This window comes from Carettochelys insculpta, chromosome 14 (assembly GCF_033958435.1).
Source record: "Carettochelys insculpta isolate YL-2023 chromosome 14, ASM3395843v1, whole genome shotgun sequence".
Classification (NCBI taxonomy): domain Eukaryota; kingdom Metazoa; phylum Chordata; order Testudines; family Carettochelyidae; genus Carettochelys; species Carettochelys insculpta.
Window position 1 is genome coordinate 5,376,709 of NC_134150.1, and position 21,347 is coordinate 5,398,055.

General features: G+C 45.7%; 1 protein-coding gene across 1 annotated transcript in view; it reads right to left on the reverse strand.

The window, feature by feature from the left end:
- The window catches only part of LOC142020801 (metallothionein-1-like), a 39,121-nt gene that overhangs the window by 13,454 nt on the left and 4,320 nt on the right, over positions 1-21,347 (reverse strand). Inside the window, exons 2-3 of the mRNA XM_075009003.1 lie at positions 15,542-15,737; positions 3,463-3,555 (exon numbers count right to left, since the gene is read on the reverse strand). Of these exons, the coding sequence (XP_074865104.1) occupies positions 3,463-3,466 (4 nt within the window). The 5' untranslated portion in view covers positions 3,467-3,555; positions 15,542-15,737. The remainder of the gene's footprint in view (positions 1-3,462; positions 3,556-15,541; positions 15,738-21,347) is intronic.

Genomic DNA, 21,347 nt, shown 5'->3' on the forward strand with positions numbered 1-21,347 from the left:
TTTCTATATTCACTTTCTCCACACCATTCATGATTTTATATACCTCTATCATATCGCCCCTCAATCGCCTCTTTTCCAAACTGAAAAGTCCCAGTCTCTCTAGCCTCTCCCCATATGGGACCCGTTCCAAGCCCCTAATCATCTTAGTCGCCCTTTTCTGAACCTTTTCTAATGCCAATATATCTTTTCTGAGGTGAGGAGACCACATCTGCACGCAGTACTCAAGATGTGGGCGTACCATAGTTTTATATAGGGGAAGTATGATATCTTTTGTCTTAAACTGAATCCTGCTCTTTCCACATGGCAGGGCACTGGGAACTACCCCTGCTGTGCTGTACGTGTGGGGGGCTGGGAGAAGCCATGCATCCGTGGTGAAGAGGAGACGGCGGCCAGTAAAGGAGCAGAAGGGAGCAGCAGCATGTGGAGCTCCTGGGTAAGTAAGTAAATCCTGGGTTTGGGGAGGGGTGGTTTAGAGCTGAAGTAGGTTAAGCCTAGTGGTGATTTCAGCCTGCACAGGGGTTCCAGCACCTTTTTTTCTAGAAATAAAGCACTGATTATACATCTCAGATTTGTTATGCATGGCATCTTTAACATTGCAGGAACCATGCCTACAATGACATTTACTGATGCCTAAGAATGACCAGCAGTGAAGGGCCTCATCCAACTTCAACTGAAATCAGTTACTTTAAAGGGAGTTGGACAGACTAGTTTTTTGGAAGTTTTATGCCTTCACAGCTGCTGTTGGTTTCAGCTGGGGTTGTGGATACTCAGCACTTCTGAAGAGCACAGTCCTGTGGTACTGACATATCCTGGCATCCATTCAACAGTGGATAATGAAGCTGCTACTGCTGTCATCATTAATCTTCATTGTTAGCTCTTCTGTAACGTGCACAAGCCTATCAATATTCGTCAACACACACAGCCAATGCCTTCCCCCTCTTATCATAAACAATAAACATGAATCACACTTATGCAGATGCAAGTTGTAATCAACCTCCATGTTCCCTCAGCTGACCATATTTTCCCTGTGCCAAATACATGACACCTGGTAAAATTGCTCGGACTTCAGCAGAAATCAGACTGATGCTGTACAAACGTTCAAAATAACATTGTTACTGAGCGCCCGTTAAACAGATACACCACATTTTAATAACTAAAATGTAGAAAACTTAAAACTATATATTTTAATTGAACTGAAGTTAGCCAGAAGCTTGTAATGGACAAAACTATGTGTCCATGGCTTCTAATGTAAAAGCTTTCTTCTTGTCTTGCAGTGAGGTGTATATGATATTACAAAGTCAACATTGACCAACTGTTATCATGTACACACCATGGGTTGCCAGGAACAGGGCTGCCACTCTGACCTGGGGGAGGGCTCCTTGGCTGTGGAAGACAGCTGCCCCATGGGGGAGTTCCCCAGTTCCAGGGATAGCTGCCCTGCAGGTGATCTCTCTCCACAGAGGTCTCCTGGCTGGAAGGACAGCTGCTGCAAAGTGGGGCACCAGGTCCCCTCAAAATATTAACCAAGGAGCGAGCGGAGGAACACACATCACCTCCCTCTGGCACAACATACCCTTCCTTACTGTATAATGGGGTCCCTGGCTCTCTCTCCTGCTGCTGGCTGCACACCTGGCTGGTCAGTACGTGCTACACATGCTCTCCAGCCAACATCTGGTTCCTACAACTGAGCTGACTTGGAAGAAGGGCAGCTCAGCAGGGGGTGTGAATATGGGAAATAAGCCCTTCTGTTAAAATAAGTCGGGATGGCTTCCTGATGCCTGAAATATGGGACTGTCCTGGAAACAATGGGATGAATGGTCGCCCTCCTTAGATATGGGAAGTATCTCAGTGTGGGACACTCAATGAATCCTCGTGAGATGTTCCTTTGGAGATACTTACTACCATGTATATCATGTACAGATGGCTTAACTTTGATTCTGCCTGTAATGAGCTGTGCCATATGTGCTTTTGACAGCTGTATTCTCCTGTGAGTTGGCTATGGCCTGGTGGCCACTCGCCATAAAACTAGAGGCCAGAATGATGCAAACAGGTCAGCATGTGAGCATGTATAAGTGAAATATGCACCGGTAAAGGGACCATCTAACTGTCGTACAAATGACCTTGGTGAATAGTACCCCAAAGCAATATTCTCACCACGACATCTGTTTTGCACGTTACGGGGAGCTAACTAAACCTGTTTGACTTAACTCCAGCAAATGGCCCATCAATGACTGGAGCACAGACACTGGGGCCCAGATCCTCAAAGATAATTGGATGCCTCACTCGCACTGGAATCTGTGGGAGTTAGGCACCTGGATAGCTACGGGCATGTCTACATGCACAAATTGCAGTGATATAGGAGTTATGGGTGCAGTGCCACTGGAAAAACTATTTACACAGATTATGTTCACACCTGCCCTTTGGACCACCACTTACCCCCAGGCTTGTGTCCACACAGCTGCATGGGAGGTCGTGGTGGATAATCCCTCTGAACATGAGCTTCCACTGCAATGCAGTGGTGAAAAGCATTCGGGTGAATGCTTAAGTAAGAGTAGAAGTTAATTCATCTCTGTGTGTGGCACCAGTTTAGAGTCCAGTTCAAGAAGGAGGTTGCTGAATTAGAAGAGGTTTAAAGAAGAGCCATTACAATAGGGTTAAAAACATGTCCATCTATTTAGTTTCACAAAGCAAAGGTTAAGGGGTGTCTTGATTATAGTCTGTAAGTAGCTAAATGGGGGAACAAATATTTGATAAGAGGTTCTTCAGTCTATCAGAGAAAGAGCTAACACAATCCAATGGCTGGAAGTTGAAACTAACCAAAAATAAAACAATGTTTTAACAGTGGAGAGTAATTAATCATTGGAACAATTTACCAAGTCATGGTAGACTGTCTACCACTGGCAATCTTAAAAATCAAGCTCAGATAGTTTTCTAAAAGATACCCAAGGAATTATTTTGTGAACTTCTAGGAACTGGGTTATGGAGGATATCAGATAGGATGATCACAGTGGCCCCTTCTGACCTTGGAATCTGTGAGTCTATGGCCCCTTAGCAATGGTTGGAGCTGTAAAGAGAACTCTATTATTAGAGCATCTTGCTTTTTACAATGTAATTCAAATATTGTGAATATTGAAGAATTGTTGTGGAAACTGGATGAGTGGGTAATAACTAAAATGCAAAGTTTGAAACATCCGTGCTACAGAATTCAGGGAAATGGAGGATTAAATTAGCACTAAGATCATAAATGCCTGGCTCAAATGGAGAGGGAGAAGTGGTGTAGTATGTGACAGTAAAATATCAGTAACATTTAAAAGGAAAGGCTATAAAATGATACTGTCTGATTTTAACACACAGCAATGAATGTTGAGCAGCAAAGAAGAAAAAAATACGAATGTTAAGATGGATGAGTTCTGTAAGGAGGAAGGGTCACATGAGGAATGTGTATGTTACAGAGATACTCACCCATAAATGTAAAAAAAATAGGAAGTGCGGGTTCAGATGGTTTGGTTACGGTACATTCCTCACAGCTCTGTGTAAGAGTCCAGTGAAGGGTATCTGCAAGAAAAAGCCAGAGAAGCTGGCAGAAGAGGTCTCAGAGGGGTGACCACATTAGTCTGTAGCTTCACAAATAACAAGCTGTCCTGTGGCACCTTGAAGACTAACAAATGTATTAGCTAATGAACTACTGTGGGTGAGACCCACTTTTTCAGCTGCTTGGAGTAGACAATTAGAAGACGTGGTGGGCTGTCATAAAGAAAGCCACTGGCATAGAATCATATAATTCTAGGGCTGGAAGGGACCTCAGGAGGTTAACTACTCCAGGCCTTGCCTAAAGCAGGATCAAGCCCAACTAAATCATCCCATTCAGGACTTTGACAAGCTGGGACTTAAAAACCTCTAGAGATGGAGATTCCACCATCTCTGTCAGTAACACATTCAATTGCTTCACCATCCTCCTGGTGAAATAATTTTTCCTAATATCCAACCTACACCTCTCCCTCTTTAACCTCAGAGCATTGCTCCTTGTTCTGCCATCTGTCACCTTTGAGAACAGTCTCTCTCCATCTCCTGTCAGGAAGTTGAAAGCTGCTATCAAATCACCCCTCAATCTTCTCTTCTGCAAACTAAATACGCCCAAATCTCTCAGCCTCTCCTCATAGGTCATGTGCTCCAGCCCCTTAATCATTTTCATTGCCATCCATTGAACCCACTCCAATGCGTCCACATCCCTTCTGCATGGGGTGGGGCCCAGAACTGGATGCAATACTCCAGAGGTGGCCTCACCAGCACCCAAATAGAGGGGAATAACTTCTCTAGATCTGCTGGAAATGCTTCTCCTAATGCACCCCAATATGCCATTAGCCTTCTTGGCTACAAAGGCACACTGTTGACTCATATCCAGCCTCTTAGCCATGGTAATCCCCAGGTACTTTTCTGCTGCACTGCTACTTAGCCAGCCTGTACCAGTGCTTGGGATTCCCCTGTCCCAGGTGCAGGAATCTGCACTTCTCCTTGCTGAACCTCATCAGATTTCTTTTGGCCCAATCCTCCAGTTTATCGAGGTCACTCTGGACCCTATCCCTGCCCTCCAATATATTTAACTCTTTCCCCTAGCTTAGTGTCATCTGCAAATGTGCTGAGGGTGCAATCCATCCCCTCATCCAGGTCATTAATAAAGATGTTGAACAATACTGGCCCAAGAACTGATCCTTGGGGCACTCCACTTGAAACCGACTGCCAACCAGACATTGAACCATTGACCATGACCCCTTGGGCATGTGGCATAACAAAAGACATGGCCCTGATCAGAGCACTTTGGAGGAAAAGGGTTTGTAGCACCAGTCCCATTTGTTGGGATTAACTCAAGGAAGACGACACAGTACAGATACTAATGCACATTCACTAGCAAATTAGGAAGTAATATTATGGAAACTAAAAACTAACTCATTGTATGAACAAGCAACACAGTGATTGTTTCACTCCTCTCAATGGGTCAGTCAATAAGTCACAACGGGTCTCCCAGTTCTTAGTACATGTTGGAAATATTTTACTGCATTAAGGATATAATCAATTATTTTTTTTCCCCATAAACAGGTCAGGATGCGAAATAGAATCTACTACTTTGCTTTGCATTACTAAGCACTTGTTTGTGAGCCTGTAAGTTCTGAGTCTGAGTCTCAGCTGTACTAGTGACAAGTTGTACGACCCTAGCCTGGGTAAGTCACATTATTCTTTTCCTGCACCTCAGTTTGTAAATATGGAAATTGAAGATTGTGATGCTTATCCCTCTGTATAAAGGCATGTGGAGCTTTAATGGTTTTTATCCTCTTTTGGGAGGAGGAAACAAATTCACACAGCATCAAAGGCATTCATTACATCAGGGATAAACTGACTTGGTCTAGTGGGAAAAGCAATGAGCTTTTTTTTCCACGTCTCCGAGACTTGCACCATCTCATGGGATGCTACGAAAGTGGGTCAATACCCTTTCTGCTGTGATAGCATGTGTGTGCAGGGTGTGTAGTGAAACAACTGGGGTGAGCCTCGTGAGTGCTCTAATAAGCCATCAGCACTTTCTGGGTTGAGTGGTGAGTGTCTTGACATGTCTGGCTGATTAAAGCATTTTTTTTCCTTTGATGTGCACATGTAAGGCTCATAAATGTAAATGGGAGTTACATCAGTGCTTGACGTGGGGAGGACTGAATCCTTTCTCCATCCGGAAAAGGAGAGGGAATGAGGCTGGAGAAGACTGGTTGACAAAGTGTAGGCCTGTACACCACCCTATGACCCACCAGCTGCCATTTCAGCCTTCCTGGCTTGCCAAGAGTTGGAGGAAGACGGACACAAGGGCAGAGGCAGCCAAGATTCAACCAGTGGGCCGCATCCCACCCACCAAGCCTTTTAAACTGGCCCATGGTGCTTACATTGACCAGTTTTCAGCCAATAGGAGCTGAGAGATTTTAAAGGAGGGTGGGGGCAGTCCTGGAAGTCTTCCCACCAGCTCAGAGAGCCACATGCAACAGCTGTGGGGGCTGCTGGCAGGGACTTGTCCGTAAGGATGACAGTCCCTGGTCATCCACAGGAGGAAATGAACCTGCCACTTTAGGGGCTAAAGCCATGTGCTCCACTGCATGAGCTAAAGGCCAGCTGGTAGGGAGGAAAGCCTGCCTGAGAGTGCTGCTGGAAAGGAGCTGCTTAGGTAAGCACCTCCTGGCCCCAGCCTGCCTCTGGCACCGCATTTCATCTCCCTCCCGTCCTAGAGGTTTTTAAGTCCTTTCTTGACAAAGCCCTGGCTGGGATGATTTAGTTAGGGTTGGTCCTGCTTTGATCAGGGGGTTGGACTTGATGACCTCCTGAGGTCTCTTCCAACCCGAGGATTCTATAGTCCATTTGCCCACCCTGGGGTGCTTCCCTCTATAGCTGGTGGAACATCAGTTCAAGAAATCTCAGGATTTCCAGGTCCCTCAGTGCAGGCTATCGCTGGTTCTTTGTGGGCTGCGGAAGCTTAGTTTGAGCCCATGGGTCCTCATCTCCAACAGAGAGGGTCTGTGGCTGGTTCTTAGCGGGGGGCAGTTCTTAGCAGGTAGACACTTCCACCACATGTCCTTGCTCTCATCCAACTCTCACACACTGAGCTGAGCACTTTCAGTATGCTCAGTACAGCCAGAGGGGCAGGACCTTTCCTCTGGCCCTAGTGTGATACTAACCCCTTTGGGCCCAGTGCGTGCTCACTCTGTCACACAGGTAAATGGGAAGAGGGACTTCCCATTCCTTTTGCTTGGAAGATCAAGCTGTGTTGGAGAAAAGTCTCCTCTGCATACAGCCCATGTGTCCGTGCTTACTTGCAGAAGCTAGAACTGGCAGTCTTCTCACCTGATGCTGCACATGGGCTGTCTGCCTAGGTTCTTTATATTTAGGTTGATCATATTTCCCTACACTGAATATGGATCACCTGGTTAAATTACTCCTACTCAAGTGAGTTCATTGGCAATCAGTCAGAACCGTGCAATACAAACATTCACGTTAACATCAAGTTGATGGAATCCGTTAAAAAGAAATACTGTGCAGCTGGAGTCTTTTATATACCTTCTTATCTGTAAGGTTTGCTTGGGGAAAAGTGACACACACACATTCCCATACACCTCTCTCAAACAGGGATGAGAGTGTCTGACCAACCTGACCCTGCCTACTGCTCGCCACCCTCCATGCCTGGCTGGGCCTCGGACTGCATCTTGGTCCTGCATCTTTTTGAGGCAACATGTGCAGGGCACGCAGGTTCACACCCCCTCCCTTCCAGATATCTGTGGGCATTCACACCAGAAAATGGCCAGCAGCAACCTTTGAGCTCTGGGCAGGATGGAAGGTACAGGAGTGGCCTCCAGCTACAGGGGTGCATGGAGAGAAGGGATGACTTATTCCGTGTCTTTGCAGAGGTCATCTCTTCCTTCCGTCTTGAACTTTCCATAACTTCCAGTCAGGCTGCTGGTGAGCTGAATGATCTGACCAGGGGTTATGTAGCACTTTAAAGACTAACAAAATAATTTATTAGGTGATGAGATTTTGTGGGACAGACCCACTTCTGCAGATCACTGCCATACCAGAACAGACTCACTATATAAAGCACAGAAGTCCAAAAATTGTAACCAAGGTTGAAAAATCAGAAAAATTGTTTTCAAGGTTGGCAAATCACAAGAGCAGAGAAGCGGCAGGAAAGGGGTGTGGGGTGGGGAAGTTAAGAGTTAGTTAAAACATCAAAGTATGTAAAATAGTCCTTACAATGACTCTTTTACATACATTAATTTATAATGACTCATTTACATACTTTGATGTGTTAGCTAACTCTTAACTTCCCCACCCCACCCCACACCCGCTGCCCTCCTGCTCCTCTGATTTGCCAAGCTAGACAACAATTTTTGAACCTCTGTGCTTTATATATCAAGTCTGTTCTGGTATGGCTATGATCTGGTATGGCTATGATCTGAAGAAGTGGGTCTGTCCCACAAAACCTTCTCACATAATAAATTATTTTGTTAGTCTTTAAAGTGCTATGTGGCTGCTGTTTTGTTCTGATAGAATACAGACTAACATGGCTTCTTCTCTGTTGCTGACCAGCGGTTGTTTCTCTGTGCAGCGCTGGGAGCAAAATGCATTGTGCTGTGGGAGTGGGAAGACACGGAGGAGCACCAGGCCTGAGGGTTAATGGCACAGCAGGGAGAGGACAGTGAAGTGGGGGAGCAGGCCCACCAACTGAGGAGTGGGGGAAGGGGACACTTGTCCCTGGGCCTGGCCTTTCAAGGGGATCCAGAGCTCCAGTCACTTCTGCTGCCAAAATAGCGGCGGCAGTGGCTGGAGCTCTGGGCCCCGTTGAACTGCCACAGCAGCGCGGCTTTGGCTGCATGCAGCTTAGGGGGGTCAGCACCACAGTCCTGGCAGTGGTGAGGGCTGAATGCCTTAGGCCCCCCTTTCTCCTATTGACCCCCAGCCCCGATTTCTGGAGCTCAGAGGTGGGTCCTCCTCACATCTTGCCCTGGGGCCTGCAGAATCTGTCAGCAGCACTGGGTGCAGGGAAGCATGTAAAGGGTATGTGTGGGCAGCAGAGGTGATACGAAACCAGCCACTGCCTGCCCACACTCGCCAGCCACTGCAGCAACTAGCCAGAACTGGCTGGAAACAGGGCCGGGCGTGTGGATGAGGGGGACCTGCTGGCCAAGAACTGAATGCAGAAGTGGGGGGCCCACAAGAGACCTTGAAAATCCTTTGCCTCTATTGGCTCTTGCTTATAAGCTTCCCAGGGTCACAGATTCCCTGACCTGGCAAGTAGCTGCCACCACTCAAGTAAGAAAACCCCTCTTTAGAACCCAGGCAGACACACTCGGGCTATCTCCCTGTGGGGTAACCCCAAGCTCTTCACCCTCCCTTAGGAGAGAGTCTGAAAACAAAAAGGAAGAAATTAAGCTGCACTCTGATAGCTAATCTTTCAGTCCTAGGCCTGCACATACACTGACCCTTCTCTGTTTTCCTGTTTCCCCTTATGTCTCAAATTAGGATGAGCTCCTTTTGTACTTTTGCCTTTCTAATTTTGCCCCTACATTCCTTTGTTATCTGTTTATACGCCTCCTTTGTACTTTGACTTAGTTTCCATTTTTTAAACAATTCCTTTTTGATTTGTAGATCATTGAAGGTCTCCTAGTTAAGCTAGGCTGGTTTCTTGCTGCATTTCCTCTTTCTTATCCAGGGGAACATTTTGCTTTCGTACCCTTGTAATGTCCCTTTGCAAAACTGCCAACTGTCTTGAGCTGTTTTTCCTCATACTCTTGCTTCCCATGGGACCTTACCTACCAGCTCTGAATTTATTAAAATTTGCCTTCCTGAAATCCATTGTCTTTATTTTGCTGTTCTTCCTTTCGCCACTCCTTTCACCCAAACTGCTTGCCACTTTCAAATTCTCAACCAGCCCCTCCCTATTTGTTAAAACCAAATCTAGAAAAGCTTTTCCCCAGTAGTTTTCTCCACCTTCTGAAATTAAAAAATGGTCTCTTGTGCATTCCAAAAACTTGCTGAATAATCCGTGCCCTGCTGTATTCTTTTCCCAACAGATGTCTGGATAGCTGAAGTCCCCCATCAACACTAAGTTCTGTGGTTTGGATGATTTTGTTGCTTAAAAAAAATTATCTGGCCCCACATGCCGCAGCTTTGCCTGACCATGAGCCTTTCACATCCATGCCCAGCGGCAGCCACTGGACCCCTTGCCACTGGTGGGTGGGTAGCTGGCGAGCCAGGACATGAACAGCAATAGAACTCATCAGTACTAATGAACCCACCAGTACCTACGAGGGACGGAGTCATCCATCTGCCATCCTGACCTGGAATTTTAGGAAGTTTGATGCTTATCAGGAGCTAGAACCCAGGATGTAACAGTCTTCCAAAAATCATCAAACCTGTGGACTATTACCCCTTCTTATTTCTCCATGCAGGAACTAGTGGCACAACAAAGAACAACCTTGAGCAGATCACTGCAGATTATGTAACTCTGGGAAGGAAGCTCAAGGAATATGGAGCACAAGTGGTCTTCTCGTCCATCCTCCCTGTTGAAGGAAGAGGTCCAGGTAGAGATCGTCGAATCATGGAAGTAAATGTGTGGTTGAGCAGGTGGTGTTGAAGAGAGGGAAGAGCATCTTTGCGGACAGGCTTGTAAACCTACCGAGGGCTTTAAACTAGGTTTGTCAGGGCCCATGGCATGAGCCCTGAGGTAAGTGGGGAAGGAAGAAGGAACAACAGAGGAGGACTCCTGATTCAAAAGAAGAAGGCAGGCCAATCAACTAGTTATCTAAGCTGTTTGTACACAAATGTAAGGCAACAAATAGAATTAGAAGCTCTGGCAAAATCAAAGACATATGAAGTGATTGGAATAATGAAGACTTGGTGGGATGACTCGCATAACAGGAGCACTGTTGTGGAAGGGTATAAACTGTTCAGGAAGGACAGGCAGGGGAGAAAAGGAGGAGGAGTTGTGCTGTATGTGAGACAGCAGTGTGACTGCTCAGCGCTCCCATATACAGAGAGAGAAAAACAAGTTGAGAGTCTCTGGATTAAGCTTAGTGGCAGAAGCAACAGAGGTGATGTTGTGGTTGGTGTCTGCTATAGACCACCGGATCAGGTGGATGAGGATTTCCTCAGACAACTAAGAGAAGTTTCCAAATCACAGGCCCTGGTTCTCATGGGAGACTTTATTCATCCAGACATTTGTTGAGAGACCAATACAGCAGCACACAGACAATCCAGGAAGTTTTTGCAGAACGTTGAGGATAACTTCTTGGTACAAGTGCTGAAGGAACCAATTAGGGGCCCTGTGAAGCCTGACCTGCTGCTCACAAACAGGGAACAAAGAAATTAAATAGGAGAAATAGCAGTGGGTGGCAACCTGGGCTAAAGTGATCATGAGATGGTGGATATCAGGATCCTGACAAAAGCAAGAAAGTTGAGCAGTAACATACAGACCCTGGATTTCAGAAGAGCAAACTTCAACTCCCGCAGAGAACTGATGGGCAGGATCACTGGGGACACTAATATAATGGGGAAAGGAGTTCAGGAGAACTGACAGTATTCCTTCGTTAGTTTGTGAGTGTACAGTGAAGTTAACGTTGGTTAACATTTACTGATAAAAATCAAATCCCCTGATTAATACAAGTCAACTCATTTATAAGAAGACCCCAAACTGCCAACACATAACTTCCATCACCTGTTTCTGATGTCTGGGATGTGAATGGAAATGCTAACTTAGAGGCTTACTACAATTCACGTGATCCAGCAAGGCCCATTATCAGATTACTATATTCAATTTTTGCTAACGTGATATAGGTCTGGAGCCATTCTGCCTCTAAACGTTGCCAATGAACCTTTATGCAATGAACACATATTTTGGTCCCTTATACCTGTAATGACAACTCATTGTTTGTCAGTGGGCTTTTCAACAATTATATAAAGTTGAAACATGTTTGAATAAAGAGGAAAAGGTACCCACATCAGTACCAGTAGACAATTTGTATATCAGAAGTCTTGGCACTCTAGCCTTCATGCAACAATTTCCTCCCATAGACAAGAATGTGTTGGATTGGCTACTGCAACACCTAGGGCTTTAGAGAAGTATTCACTAAAACCTAGGACACTGTGTGTGACAGATATGGGAATTTTCTGTAGTACCTCTGTGATGGAGTGGGGGGAGTGCATGTGTGAGTCAGGCTGGATGTCTGAGGCAAGCAGCAGCTCCCAGTGGCTAAGGATGACCCTGGGGCTACAACTGGCTGTAACACCTCTGCCTTGAACAAAGAGGAGGGAGGAGCTGAGCTGGGTTTTGAATCGGGGGCGGCAGTTAGGAAGCTAGGGGAGGAGAGAGCTGGAAGGCAGCCAGCCGGAGGAGGGGGAAAGTTACACCCCAGAGGGGCACCCCTCAGGGTCTTCTCCCCAGGACGGGTTGGAAGGACTGTCTCTGGCTGCTGTACTGTCGCTTCTGTAAGAAACTGGGCATCTGTAGCCTAATAAACCTCCTGTTGTACCTGCTGAGTGAGAGTTACTCCTGCCAGCGGACGGGGTGCAGTGCAGGGGGACCCCTGAACCCCATCACAACCTCCAGGAGATCTTACTGAATTAAACAAAACAGCAGAAATGTAGCACTTTAAAGACTAACAAAATGATTTATTAGGTGATGAGTTTTCATGGGACAGACCCACTTCATCAGATCAATCTCATTTCCAATACAGACAACAATTAAGTTTATGTATCTTTGGAGTCCATTGTATTAAATGCAAAGGTTATGTCTCCTATAGGTCCGAATGTTCAATACTGTCCTTTGATCAATGTGGCAGTCAAGAATGGTTTTATTTTTGGTTTTTTTTTTTTTAATAAGAATATATATGTAGTGACTTTCCTGTCAAATATCTAGAGGGAGAGGAATGCAAATATTCTTCCTTCTGCTTACGCAAAAACCTGAGTCTTTTGAAACCAAGCCTCAGGGAGAGGGTGATTGTCTAATATTGCCCATTCTGGAAGGCTGGAGAGCAAGGGCTGAAGGTGCATTAAAGAAACATTCAGTTTTGCCCAGTCAGTGTGCTGGTTTATTCGTATGCATCAAGGTTTTTTCATTGTCTTCTCTGTAATACTTTCACATTAAGAATAAACTTCTTGCTTACAAATGGCTGTGCAACAACTTATAACTGCTGGCAATCACTGCTGTACATAGGTTTCTGAGAGGAAAATGAGCTCAGACACTGGCCTCTAAGCAGTTTAGCTTGTTGGGGATATCAGGATAGCCAAGAAACTGTGATGTCTGGAAAATCCCGGCTCTAGAGGGAGAGAGACACAGCAGATCTCTGCCCAAGAGAGGGGATGGGCAAGGACCCTGGAACAGAGAAGGTACGTCCTCACAGGACTATGCATGGAGAACACAGATACAGTTCCCATGAACTGTGGCACCATGGAAGGGTTGAAACAAAGGAGCGGACCGAGATAAAATTAAAGCATAGATAGGATCCAGTCCCATGGAACTGGGCATTTTAAGGTGTAAAGCGCTTCCTGTGAAACACTGAACCCTTACCTCAGCAACAAAAGGTCCTGTGGCACCTTATAGACTAACAGAAAAGTTTTGAGCATGAGCTTTTGTGAGCACAGACTCACTTCATCAGATGCTGGTCTTGGAAATCTGCAGGACCAGGTATAAATAAGCCAGAGCAAGGGTGGGGATAACAAGGTTAGCTCAGTCAGCAAGGGTGAGGCTTTTGATCTGGAAGTGTGAACACCAAGGGAGGGGAAGCTGCTTTTGTATTTAGCCAGCCATTCACAGCCTTTGTTTAAGCCTGAGCTGAGGGCGTCGAATTTGCAGATGAATTGTAGCTCAGAAGTTTCTCTTTGGAGTCTGGTCCTGAAATTTCTTTGCTGTAGGATAGCTACTTTGAAGTCTGCTACTGTGTGGCCTGGGAGATTGAAGTGCTCTCCTATGGGTTTTTGTATATTGCCATTTCTGATATCTGATTTGTGTGCGTTTATTCTTTTACGTAGAGACTGTCCAGTTTGTCCGATGTATATAGCAGAGGGGCATTGCTGGCACATGATGGCATAAATTATATTGGTAGATGTGCAGCTGAATGAACGCACGATGGTGTGGCTGATCTGGTTAGGTCCTGTAATGGTGTTGCTGGTGTAGATATGTGGGCAGAGCTGGCAATGAGGTTTGTTGCATGAATGGGTCCCTGAGTTAGAGTGACTGTGGTGCAGTGTATTGTTGCTGGTTAGGGTTTGCTTCAGGTTGGCAGGTTCTCTGTGGGCAAGGACTGGTCTGCCTCCCAAGGCCTGTGAAAGTGGTGGATCATTGTCCAGGATGGGTTGTAAATCCCTGATGATGCGCTGTAGAGGTTTTAGCTGAGGACTGTAGGTGATGGCTAGTGGTGTTCTGTTGGTTTCTCTCTTGGGCTTGTCCTGTAGTAAGAGGCTTTGTGGCACACATCTGGCTCTGTTGATCTGTTTTTTCACTTCCTCAGGTGGGTATTGCAGTTTCAAGAATGCTTGGTAGAGATCCTGTAGGTGTTTGTCTCTGTCGGAGGGGTTGGAGCAAATGCGGTTATATCTTAGTGCTTGGCTGTAGACAATGGATCGTGTGGTGTGTCTGGGATGGAAGCTGGAGGCATGAAGGTAGGCATAGCGGTCAGTGGGTTTACGGTACAGGGTGGTATTGATGTGGCCATCATGTATTAGCACTGTGGTGTTCAGGAAGTGGATCTCCTGTGTGGACTGTTCCAGGCTGAGGTTGATGTTGGGGTGAAAGTTGTTGAAGTCCCAGTGGAATTCCTCCAGAGTCTCCTTCCCATGGGTCCAGATGATGAAGATGTCATCACTGTAGCGTAAGTAGAGATGGGGTGTTAGTGGACGAGAGCTAAGGAAGCTCTGTTCCAGGTCAGCCATGAAAATATTGGCATATTGAGGGGCCATGCGCATCAGAACCCTCACCTGTAATTGAAATGCCATCAAAACTGGCCCCTTTATTGGCAATCTCAGCTCTCGTAGCCTCTAGAGATTGTCCCTCCAGGGCAGGGCCAAAGCACTTTGCCAAGGTACACAGAGGAAAGCTCACCCTGTTGTTACTGCTACTGCATGTGCTGGCGTGTACTATGCATACTAGGATCCACACCCAATTAGTAATGGCCATTTATTTGCCTGGCGATTTATTAAGTAACATATTTGCTAAAATGTACATGTGCTCACACAGTTTTTGATAAACAAGTGTTATAAAACAAAGGAAATAAAATACAGTGGAAAGATTATCCACTTATTTCAACCATACCAACAGGCTCACACCAGTGTAAAACAGCACTATCAGGGAAAGAAAACTCCCACCACACAGTGATAACACGAGGTCATTCCAATCCCATTTCGAAATCTCCTGACTTAGGTTACAGCATTAGAAGTTGCTCTATCCTTTGGAAATGACCATCACAGTAAACCAAGAAGCCCAGGGTGTCCACTCCTAATATTTTGTCCTGGATAGTAGTTAACATCTGGCACTTTTTTAAAATCTGCAACAGAGGCAGCACACATGGTATGAATTCATAAAGGACACTGAGCGGTTTAAAATTTCACTACATTAGTTCAGTTGCTTCTGAGTTATGGGATCGCAATACGTTACCAATGACTGCTTTTGCTGTGGGTTAGTCTATTACAGAGTGAAGCCTTTGACTCTAACCTGATGTCTAAAGGCCGCTCCAGGGATTTAAAAAGAAAGACAAAATTAAATCAACTCCCAGTGCATAAGGAGACTGAGCTTTGGAATTGAATGAATACTTTTTCAAAAATTGGACAACACTCAGCTGTGACACTTCGAAAAGCCCTTTGAATTCAAAGGTGTCTTGGATGATAAATGTGGTTTACTCCCACCTTTTACATATGTAGGATGTCCCTCTGACATTTTGTTTGTAGATCTATGAAAATAGTTTTAAATTATTTTTACAACATAGTGTGTATTTTGTACCTCTGCTCTCTTTTGTGTGTAATTAATTACCTGAGCACAGATCTCTGTGACTGTCTCCCTCTTCCCGCTGATGTACAAGGCAGATAAAACCCTGGTACAGCTGCTAGTTGATACAGATTTTCTCTTAGTTCTCTTGTTGTTCACGTGTAAAGGGACCTGTCTTTGCATCCCATGTTCTCATTTCTTCCCCAGATGTTGCATGTGTGCTAAATAGAGACACAGACATCTGTATGGAGGAAGCAAAGGGATTTGAATGAACCTACTTATACACAAAGACTTGCTTTCACACAACAGTGCACAATTATTTTAGCTTCCAGAATGGTATTTCCACTACAGGTTGAACCCCACTTATCCAGCATGCTTGGGACCTGAAAGGTCCCAAACAAGAGGATTTGCTGGATGAGGGGAGGTGTATGGCTTCTGTAAGCAGACAGCCCTGAGCTCTGGGGCTGCTGCAGCCTCAGCCCCAGCCCAGGCTTCCAGGGGCTGCCATGGGACGCCAGCCAGCCCCTGCCCTCCCAGCTGCCATGAGGTGGCGGGGGCTCTGGCTCCCAGCCCTGCTCTGCCATGGGGGATCTGGCTCCTGACCCTGTGGCAGCCTCCTGGCCCCTCTGCTGATGCAGAGCAGGTGGGGGCTCTGACTCCCAGCCCTTGATGGTGCAGGACAAGTGGGGGATCTGGCCCCCAGCCCCATGCTGCTGCGGGACTGGCGGGGTCTCTGGTTCCCTGCCTCATGCTGCTATTGGGCTCCAGCTCCCAGCCCCTGCTGCTGTGGGGCTGGTGGGGGCTCTGGTTCCCTGCCCCATGGCAGCCTCCCAGACCCTGCTGCCAGGGCACAGGCAGGGATTCAAACACCTGGTCCCTGCTGCCCTGAGCAGGTGAGGGCTCCTGCACTGGCCAGCTACTCTCTTGTCTGGCAACATATAACAACAGTTGACATTATTCACAGAAAAAAAACCAAAGAATAAAAACCTAAGATCCCTATCTTACAGATGGATCCACGTGGAATATTAGTCTGCCTGTCCAGATCCAGCTGCATTAGAGCTTAGCAGAACTGTGACTGATTGTGCACTGGCTGCTTTCAAATGTACACAGGTCACACTTTTTAAACCAAGGAAAATAAATTTTAAAAATGACAGAAAAGTTATGGTTTGAATTTTAAAAATCCCAAATCCAGGAAATTCTAAATTAGAGCTCTCAAAGCAATTGTAATTCAGATATTATATACATGAAAGTCTAAAAGTTAACACCCTATAGCAGTGACACAAAATATATGTACCTTATGCCATATACACACACACACACAGAGAGAGAGAGAGAGAGTACATCTTCATGTGTTTAAAGTTTTACCCATCTGTATCATTACATCAGTATAGCTTTTTCCATTTAATAGCTCCACCTGACTGGCTTTATACAACCCTGAAAGAACATACAGTAAACCCTCAAAATATGCAGCTTTAAGTTGCGTGTAACTTGCTTTAACGTCAGTTTGAAGTTGCTCTGTGGCTGTCAGCCTGCCCACAGCTGCAGGCAGCTAGGCAGGCTAAGAGCCCCATCTCCTTGCCTTCTCCCAGCTGTGCAGCTGTCAGGCTGACAGTGGTGCCACTGAGGAAAAGCAGGCAGAAGGCTTTTAGCCTGCCTAGCTGCCTGCAGTGCTCAGCCAGCAGATCCAGCCATGGGGTCCTCGGCCAGGGGGTGAGGAGACCCCACAGCCCCACGGCTGAGTGGGCAGTGCCCGGCAGCAGATCCTGCTGCAGGTTCCCCAGCTGGGGGGCTTGGAAACCTGAAGTCCTGCGACTGGAAGCTGGTTGGGTAGTGCCTGGCTGGCAGAGCCAGTTGTGGGGTCCCTGGTTGGGGGGCAGGGAAGCCCACAGCCCTGTAGTTGGAAACTGGTTGGGTAGTGCCTGGCTGGCAGAGCCAGTTGTGGGGTCCCTGGTTGGGGGGGGCGGGGAAGCCCACAGCCCCATAGTTGGAAGCTAGTTGGGTAGTGCCTGGCTGCCAGAGCCAGTTGGGAGGTCACCAAGTGGGGGGCGGGGAGGCCTGTAGCCCTGTGGCTGGAAGCTGGCTGGGCAGCACCTGGCCAGCAGAGCCAGCCACGAGGTCCCTGGAAACTGACCAGCTCATGACCGGTCAGATTGCCAATTCCCGCAAGGGGTGGGCAGCTGGAAACCAAGTGGCAGCCTGGTTCCCAGCTCCCCTGCACTGGCAGGACCTGAGAAACTGTCAGGAGCTGGTCAGTTTCCCAGGCTGCACAAGCTGCAGGGAGACTGGAACCAGGATGCCCCCTGGTTCCCAGCTCCCCATCACTCTGGGAGCCACGACACTAACCAGTTTCCAGGCTCCTGCAAGCCGAGAGGAGCTGTGCTGCAACCCCCTGTGTAACTCAAGGGTTTACTGTGCTCCAAATTACCAAGGCTTGCACTAATGATTTTGCTGTTACATTCCCTGGAAGGATAGTGGCAGTTTCTGGACTTTTAAAACAACTTGTTGATGATTAGAGTTTATGCTGGCATTATGCCCATGGACTGCTATGCAAATCCTTATTTGCTTTGGCTACCACGCCTTGCAAGACTGGACATGAAAGTTGTACTCCATCCACAACAGTTCCAGAAAATGAAAAACTTCTCTTTAATATGCTACATACAGCACCTGTCTCATCATTAGACAACATAGTGACACATTTAAATAGTTGCCAGAAGATTTCTTAACAACTATTCAAAAAGCAAAAGCTTGTTTCCACATTTAGAGCTGCATGATTCACATAAAGTTGAACCAAAGCCATGCCTGCAATGTGTAGCCTAGTTTGTATTGATTCTTTGTTATTTTTCACGAGTGCTCCCTTTGACATCTTACCGTTCAAATTCAGAACAGTAAAGCTGCTGTTGACTAATGTCCTACAAACACAAAATCACAGGATTTTAATATTCATTCCATAAAATTAGCAACCAGGGGGCTATATGCTACATAGTTCTAGATCAGATGTTAGTCTATAAGGTGCCACAGGACCCTTTGTTGCTGTTACAGATCCAGACTAACACGGCTACCCCTCCGATATTTCTAGATGTGAATCAGAAAGTCCTAACTCGCTTTTCTAAAAACAACTTATGTTTTTCATGGACGTGATCTGAAAGTCTTTTTAGGCAAAAGAAGAAAAATTGATTAGTAACAAAGACTTTTCCCAAAGGACCACATCACTTCACTGTCAGTTCAGGGGTCTGCAACCTGTGGCTCTGGAGCCTCATGCAGCTCTGTAAGGGCTTATTTGTGGTTCCCGATGCTATAATTGCAAAGTAAAAAAACCCAAGACCTCCTGATTATTTTTCATAAATGGTGAACTTCTAAAAGCTCAAAAATTAACAACTCATATCTACATAGCAAACAATATGCGAGCTCAAAATGTTGGCTAACTTCCCCTAGCGTTCTCAAGAGACAGATACGGTTCAGGAGTGAAAGTCAGGAAGGCAATAGTACAGACACACACAAAGTGTGAGGAAACAGAATAAGTAAAAAGTTTGTGAATGCCCTGCAGTAAACATGTATTGCATTACAAATTATTGTGTGTGGATGTGTGCTGCTCTTAAAATATGGGTTACAAAAAGTATGGTCTGATGTTATTTATTAAGGACTGTCTAGTATTCACATGCATTGTGGCTCTTGAATTACTGAGTTTTTTACAGAATTGCTGTGTTGCTGACTGGCTACTTTGGTTGCTGACCCCTGCACTAGTTTATCTAGCTCTGTATAGTGTTTCTGGCACTATGATACTTGTGACAAAGATGAAAACATTAGATTATGCACTTAGCCAATCCACAACTGAGCAGCCTTATTTGGGATCCACTCTGCTCACCCCACAGGGGAAGGGGGCTAGAAAACGTGCCCTAAACATACTCCACCTCAATCCCCCAACTGGCTAACTGTGTCCAGTGGGTTCATTTCCATGCAGTCAAAATTGAACAGTAAACTCTGGAACATGGAATATTCAAACTCTAATGGACAATCCAGACAGTGAGTAACCCAAAAGATGCACGGCAATCATCACCCGCAAGCTGCAACAATTCAATATCAATATTGCTGCCCTAGCAGAAACATGTTGCCCAGAAACAGGACAGCTAAAAGAAGAGGGTGGAGGGTATACAATTTTTCTGGAAAGGAACCCCAAAGGAAGAAAAACAAATTCATGGAGTAGTAACAGAGAGAAAGCTGTGCTAGTCTATATACTATCAAAACAAAAAAAGCACTCAAGTAGCACTTTAAAGACTAACAAAATAATTTATTAGGTGGTGAGCTTTCATGGGACAAACCTACTTCTTCAGACCATAGCCATACCAGAACAGACTCAATATTTAAGGCACAGAGAACCAAAAAAGTAATCAAGGTTTACAAATCAGAAAAAAATAATGTGAGCAAATCAGAGAGTCGAGGGGCAGAAGGGGGAGGGGGAAGTCAAGAATTAGATTAAGTCAAGTATGCAAAAGAGCCCCTATAATGACCCAGAAAATTCATATCTCAGTTCAAACCATGTTAATGTGTCAAATTTGAATATAAAAGAGTTCAGAAGCCTCTCTTTCAACAGTTGTGAAAATTCCTCTTCATTAAAACGCAAACTTTTAAGTCATTAACAGAATGGCCCACTCCATTAAAATATGTATATATATGCCACCATGTGCCAACAATGCCCAGATTCTTTGTATATTGGACACAGTTACTATCCATTAAAATGCTGGCTGACCGGTTTGCGAATCAGGAGTGTTCTTATGTCTGTTTTGTGCCCATTAATTCTTTGTCTGAGAGAGTTTGAAGTCCGTCCAATATACAAAGCATCTGGACATTGTTGGCACATGATGGCATATATGATGTTAGTTGAGGAACATGAGAATGTGCCCGCAATTCTGTGAATAACCTGGTTAGGTCCAGTGATGGTATCTCCAGAATAGATATGTGGACAAAGCTGGCAATGGACTTTGTGGCAAGGAAAAGTTCCAGGACTAATGCTCCTGCAGTATAGACTGTGGTTGTGGGTGAGAATCCCCATAAGGTTGGGAGGTTGTCTGTAGAAGAGAACAGGCCTGTTACCTAGGGCCCTCTGCAGTGTGGCATCCTGATTAAGGATAGGTTGTAGGTCTTTAATAATGCATTGCAGTGGTTTGATTTGGGAACTGTAGGTAATGACCAATGGTGTTCTGTTCTTGGTTTTTTTGGGCCAATCTTGGAGTAGCTGGTCTCTGGGTATTCGTCTGGCCCTGTCGATTTGTTTTTGTTTTTTGGTTTTTGTAGTGGAACTGCTATGGGCACCTGCATGGCCCCACAATATGCTAATGTATTTATGGCTGAATGGGAACAACAATTCCTCAGCTCTCCTCCCCTATTACCCTTCCTCTACTTAAGATACATTGATGACATCTTTATGATTTGGACCCATGGTATAGAGACTCTAGAAGAATTCCACAGACTTTAACAACCTGCACCCCACCATCAACTTATGCCTGGATTACTCCACTCAAGAGATACATTTCCTGGACACTACAGTACAAATGAAGGATGGCATGATCAATACCAGGCTCAATTGGAAACCCACTGATCGCTACACTTACCTACACCCTTCTAGCTTCCATCCTGCACACACAACTAGATCCATTGTTTACAGTCAAGCCCTTAGGTACAATCGCATTTGCTCTGATCCTACTGACAGAGCCTGAAAACTAAAAGATCTCTACCAAATATTCATAAACCTGAATTACCCCTCATGGAATAGGATTTGCCATCAAGAATGAACTGACAAAGACCCTATCTGAAGTCCCTGTCGGCATCAATGAGCACCTCATGACTCTCCACTTGA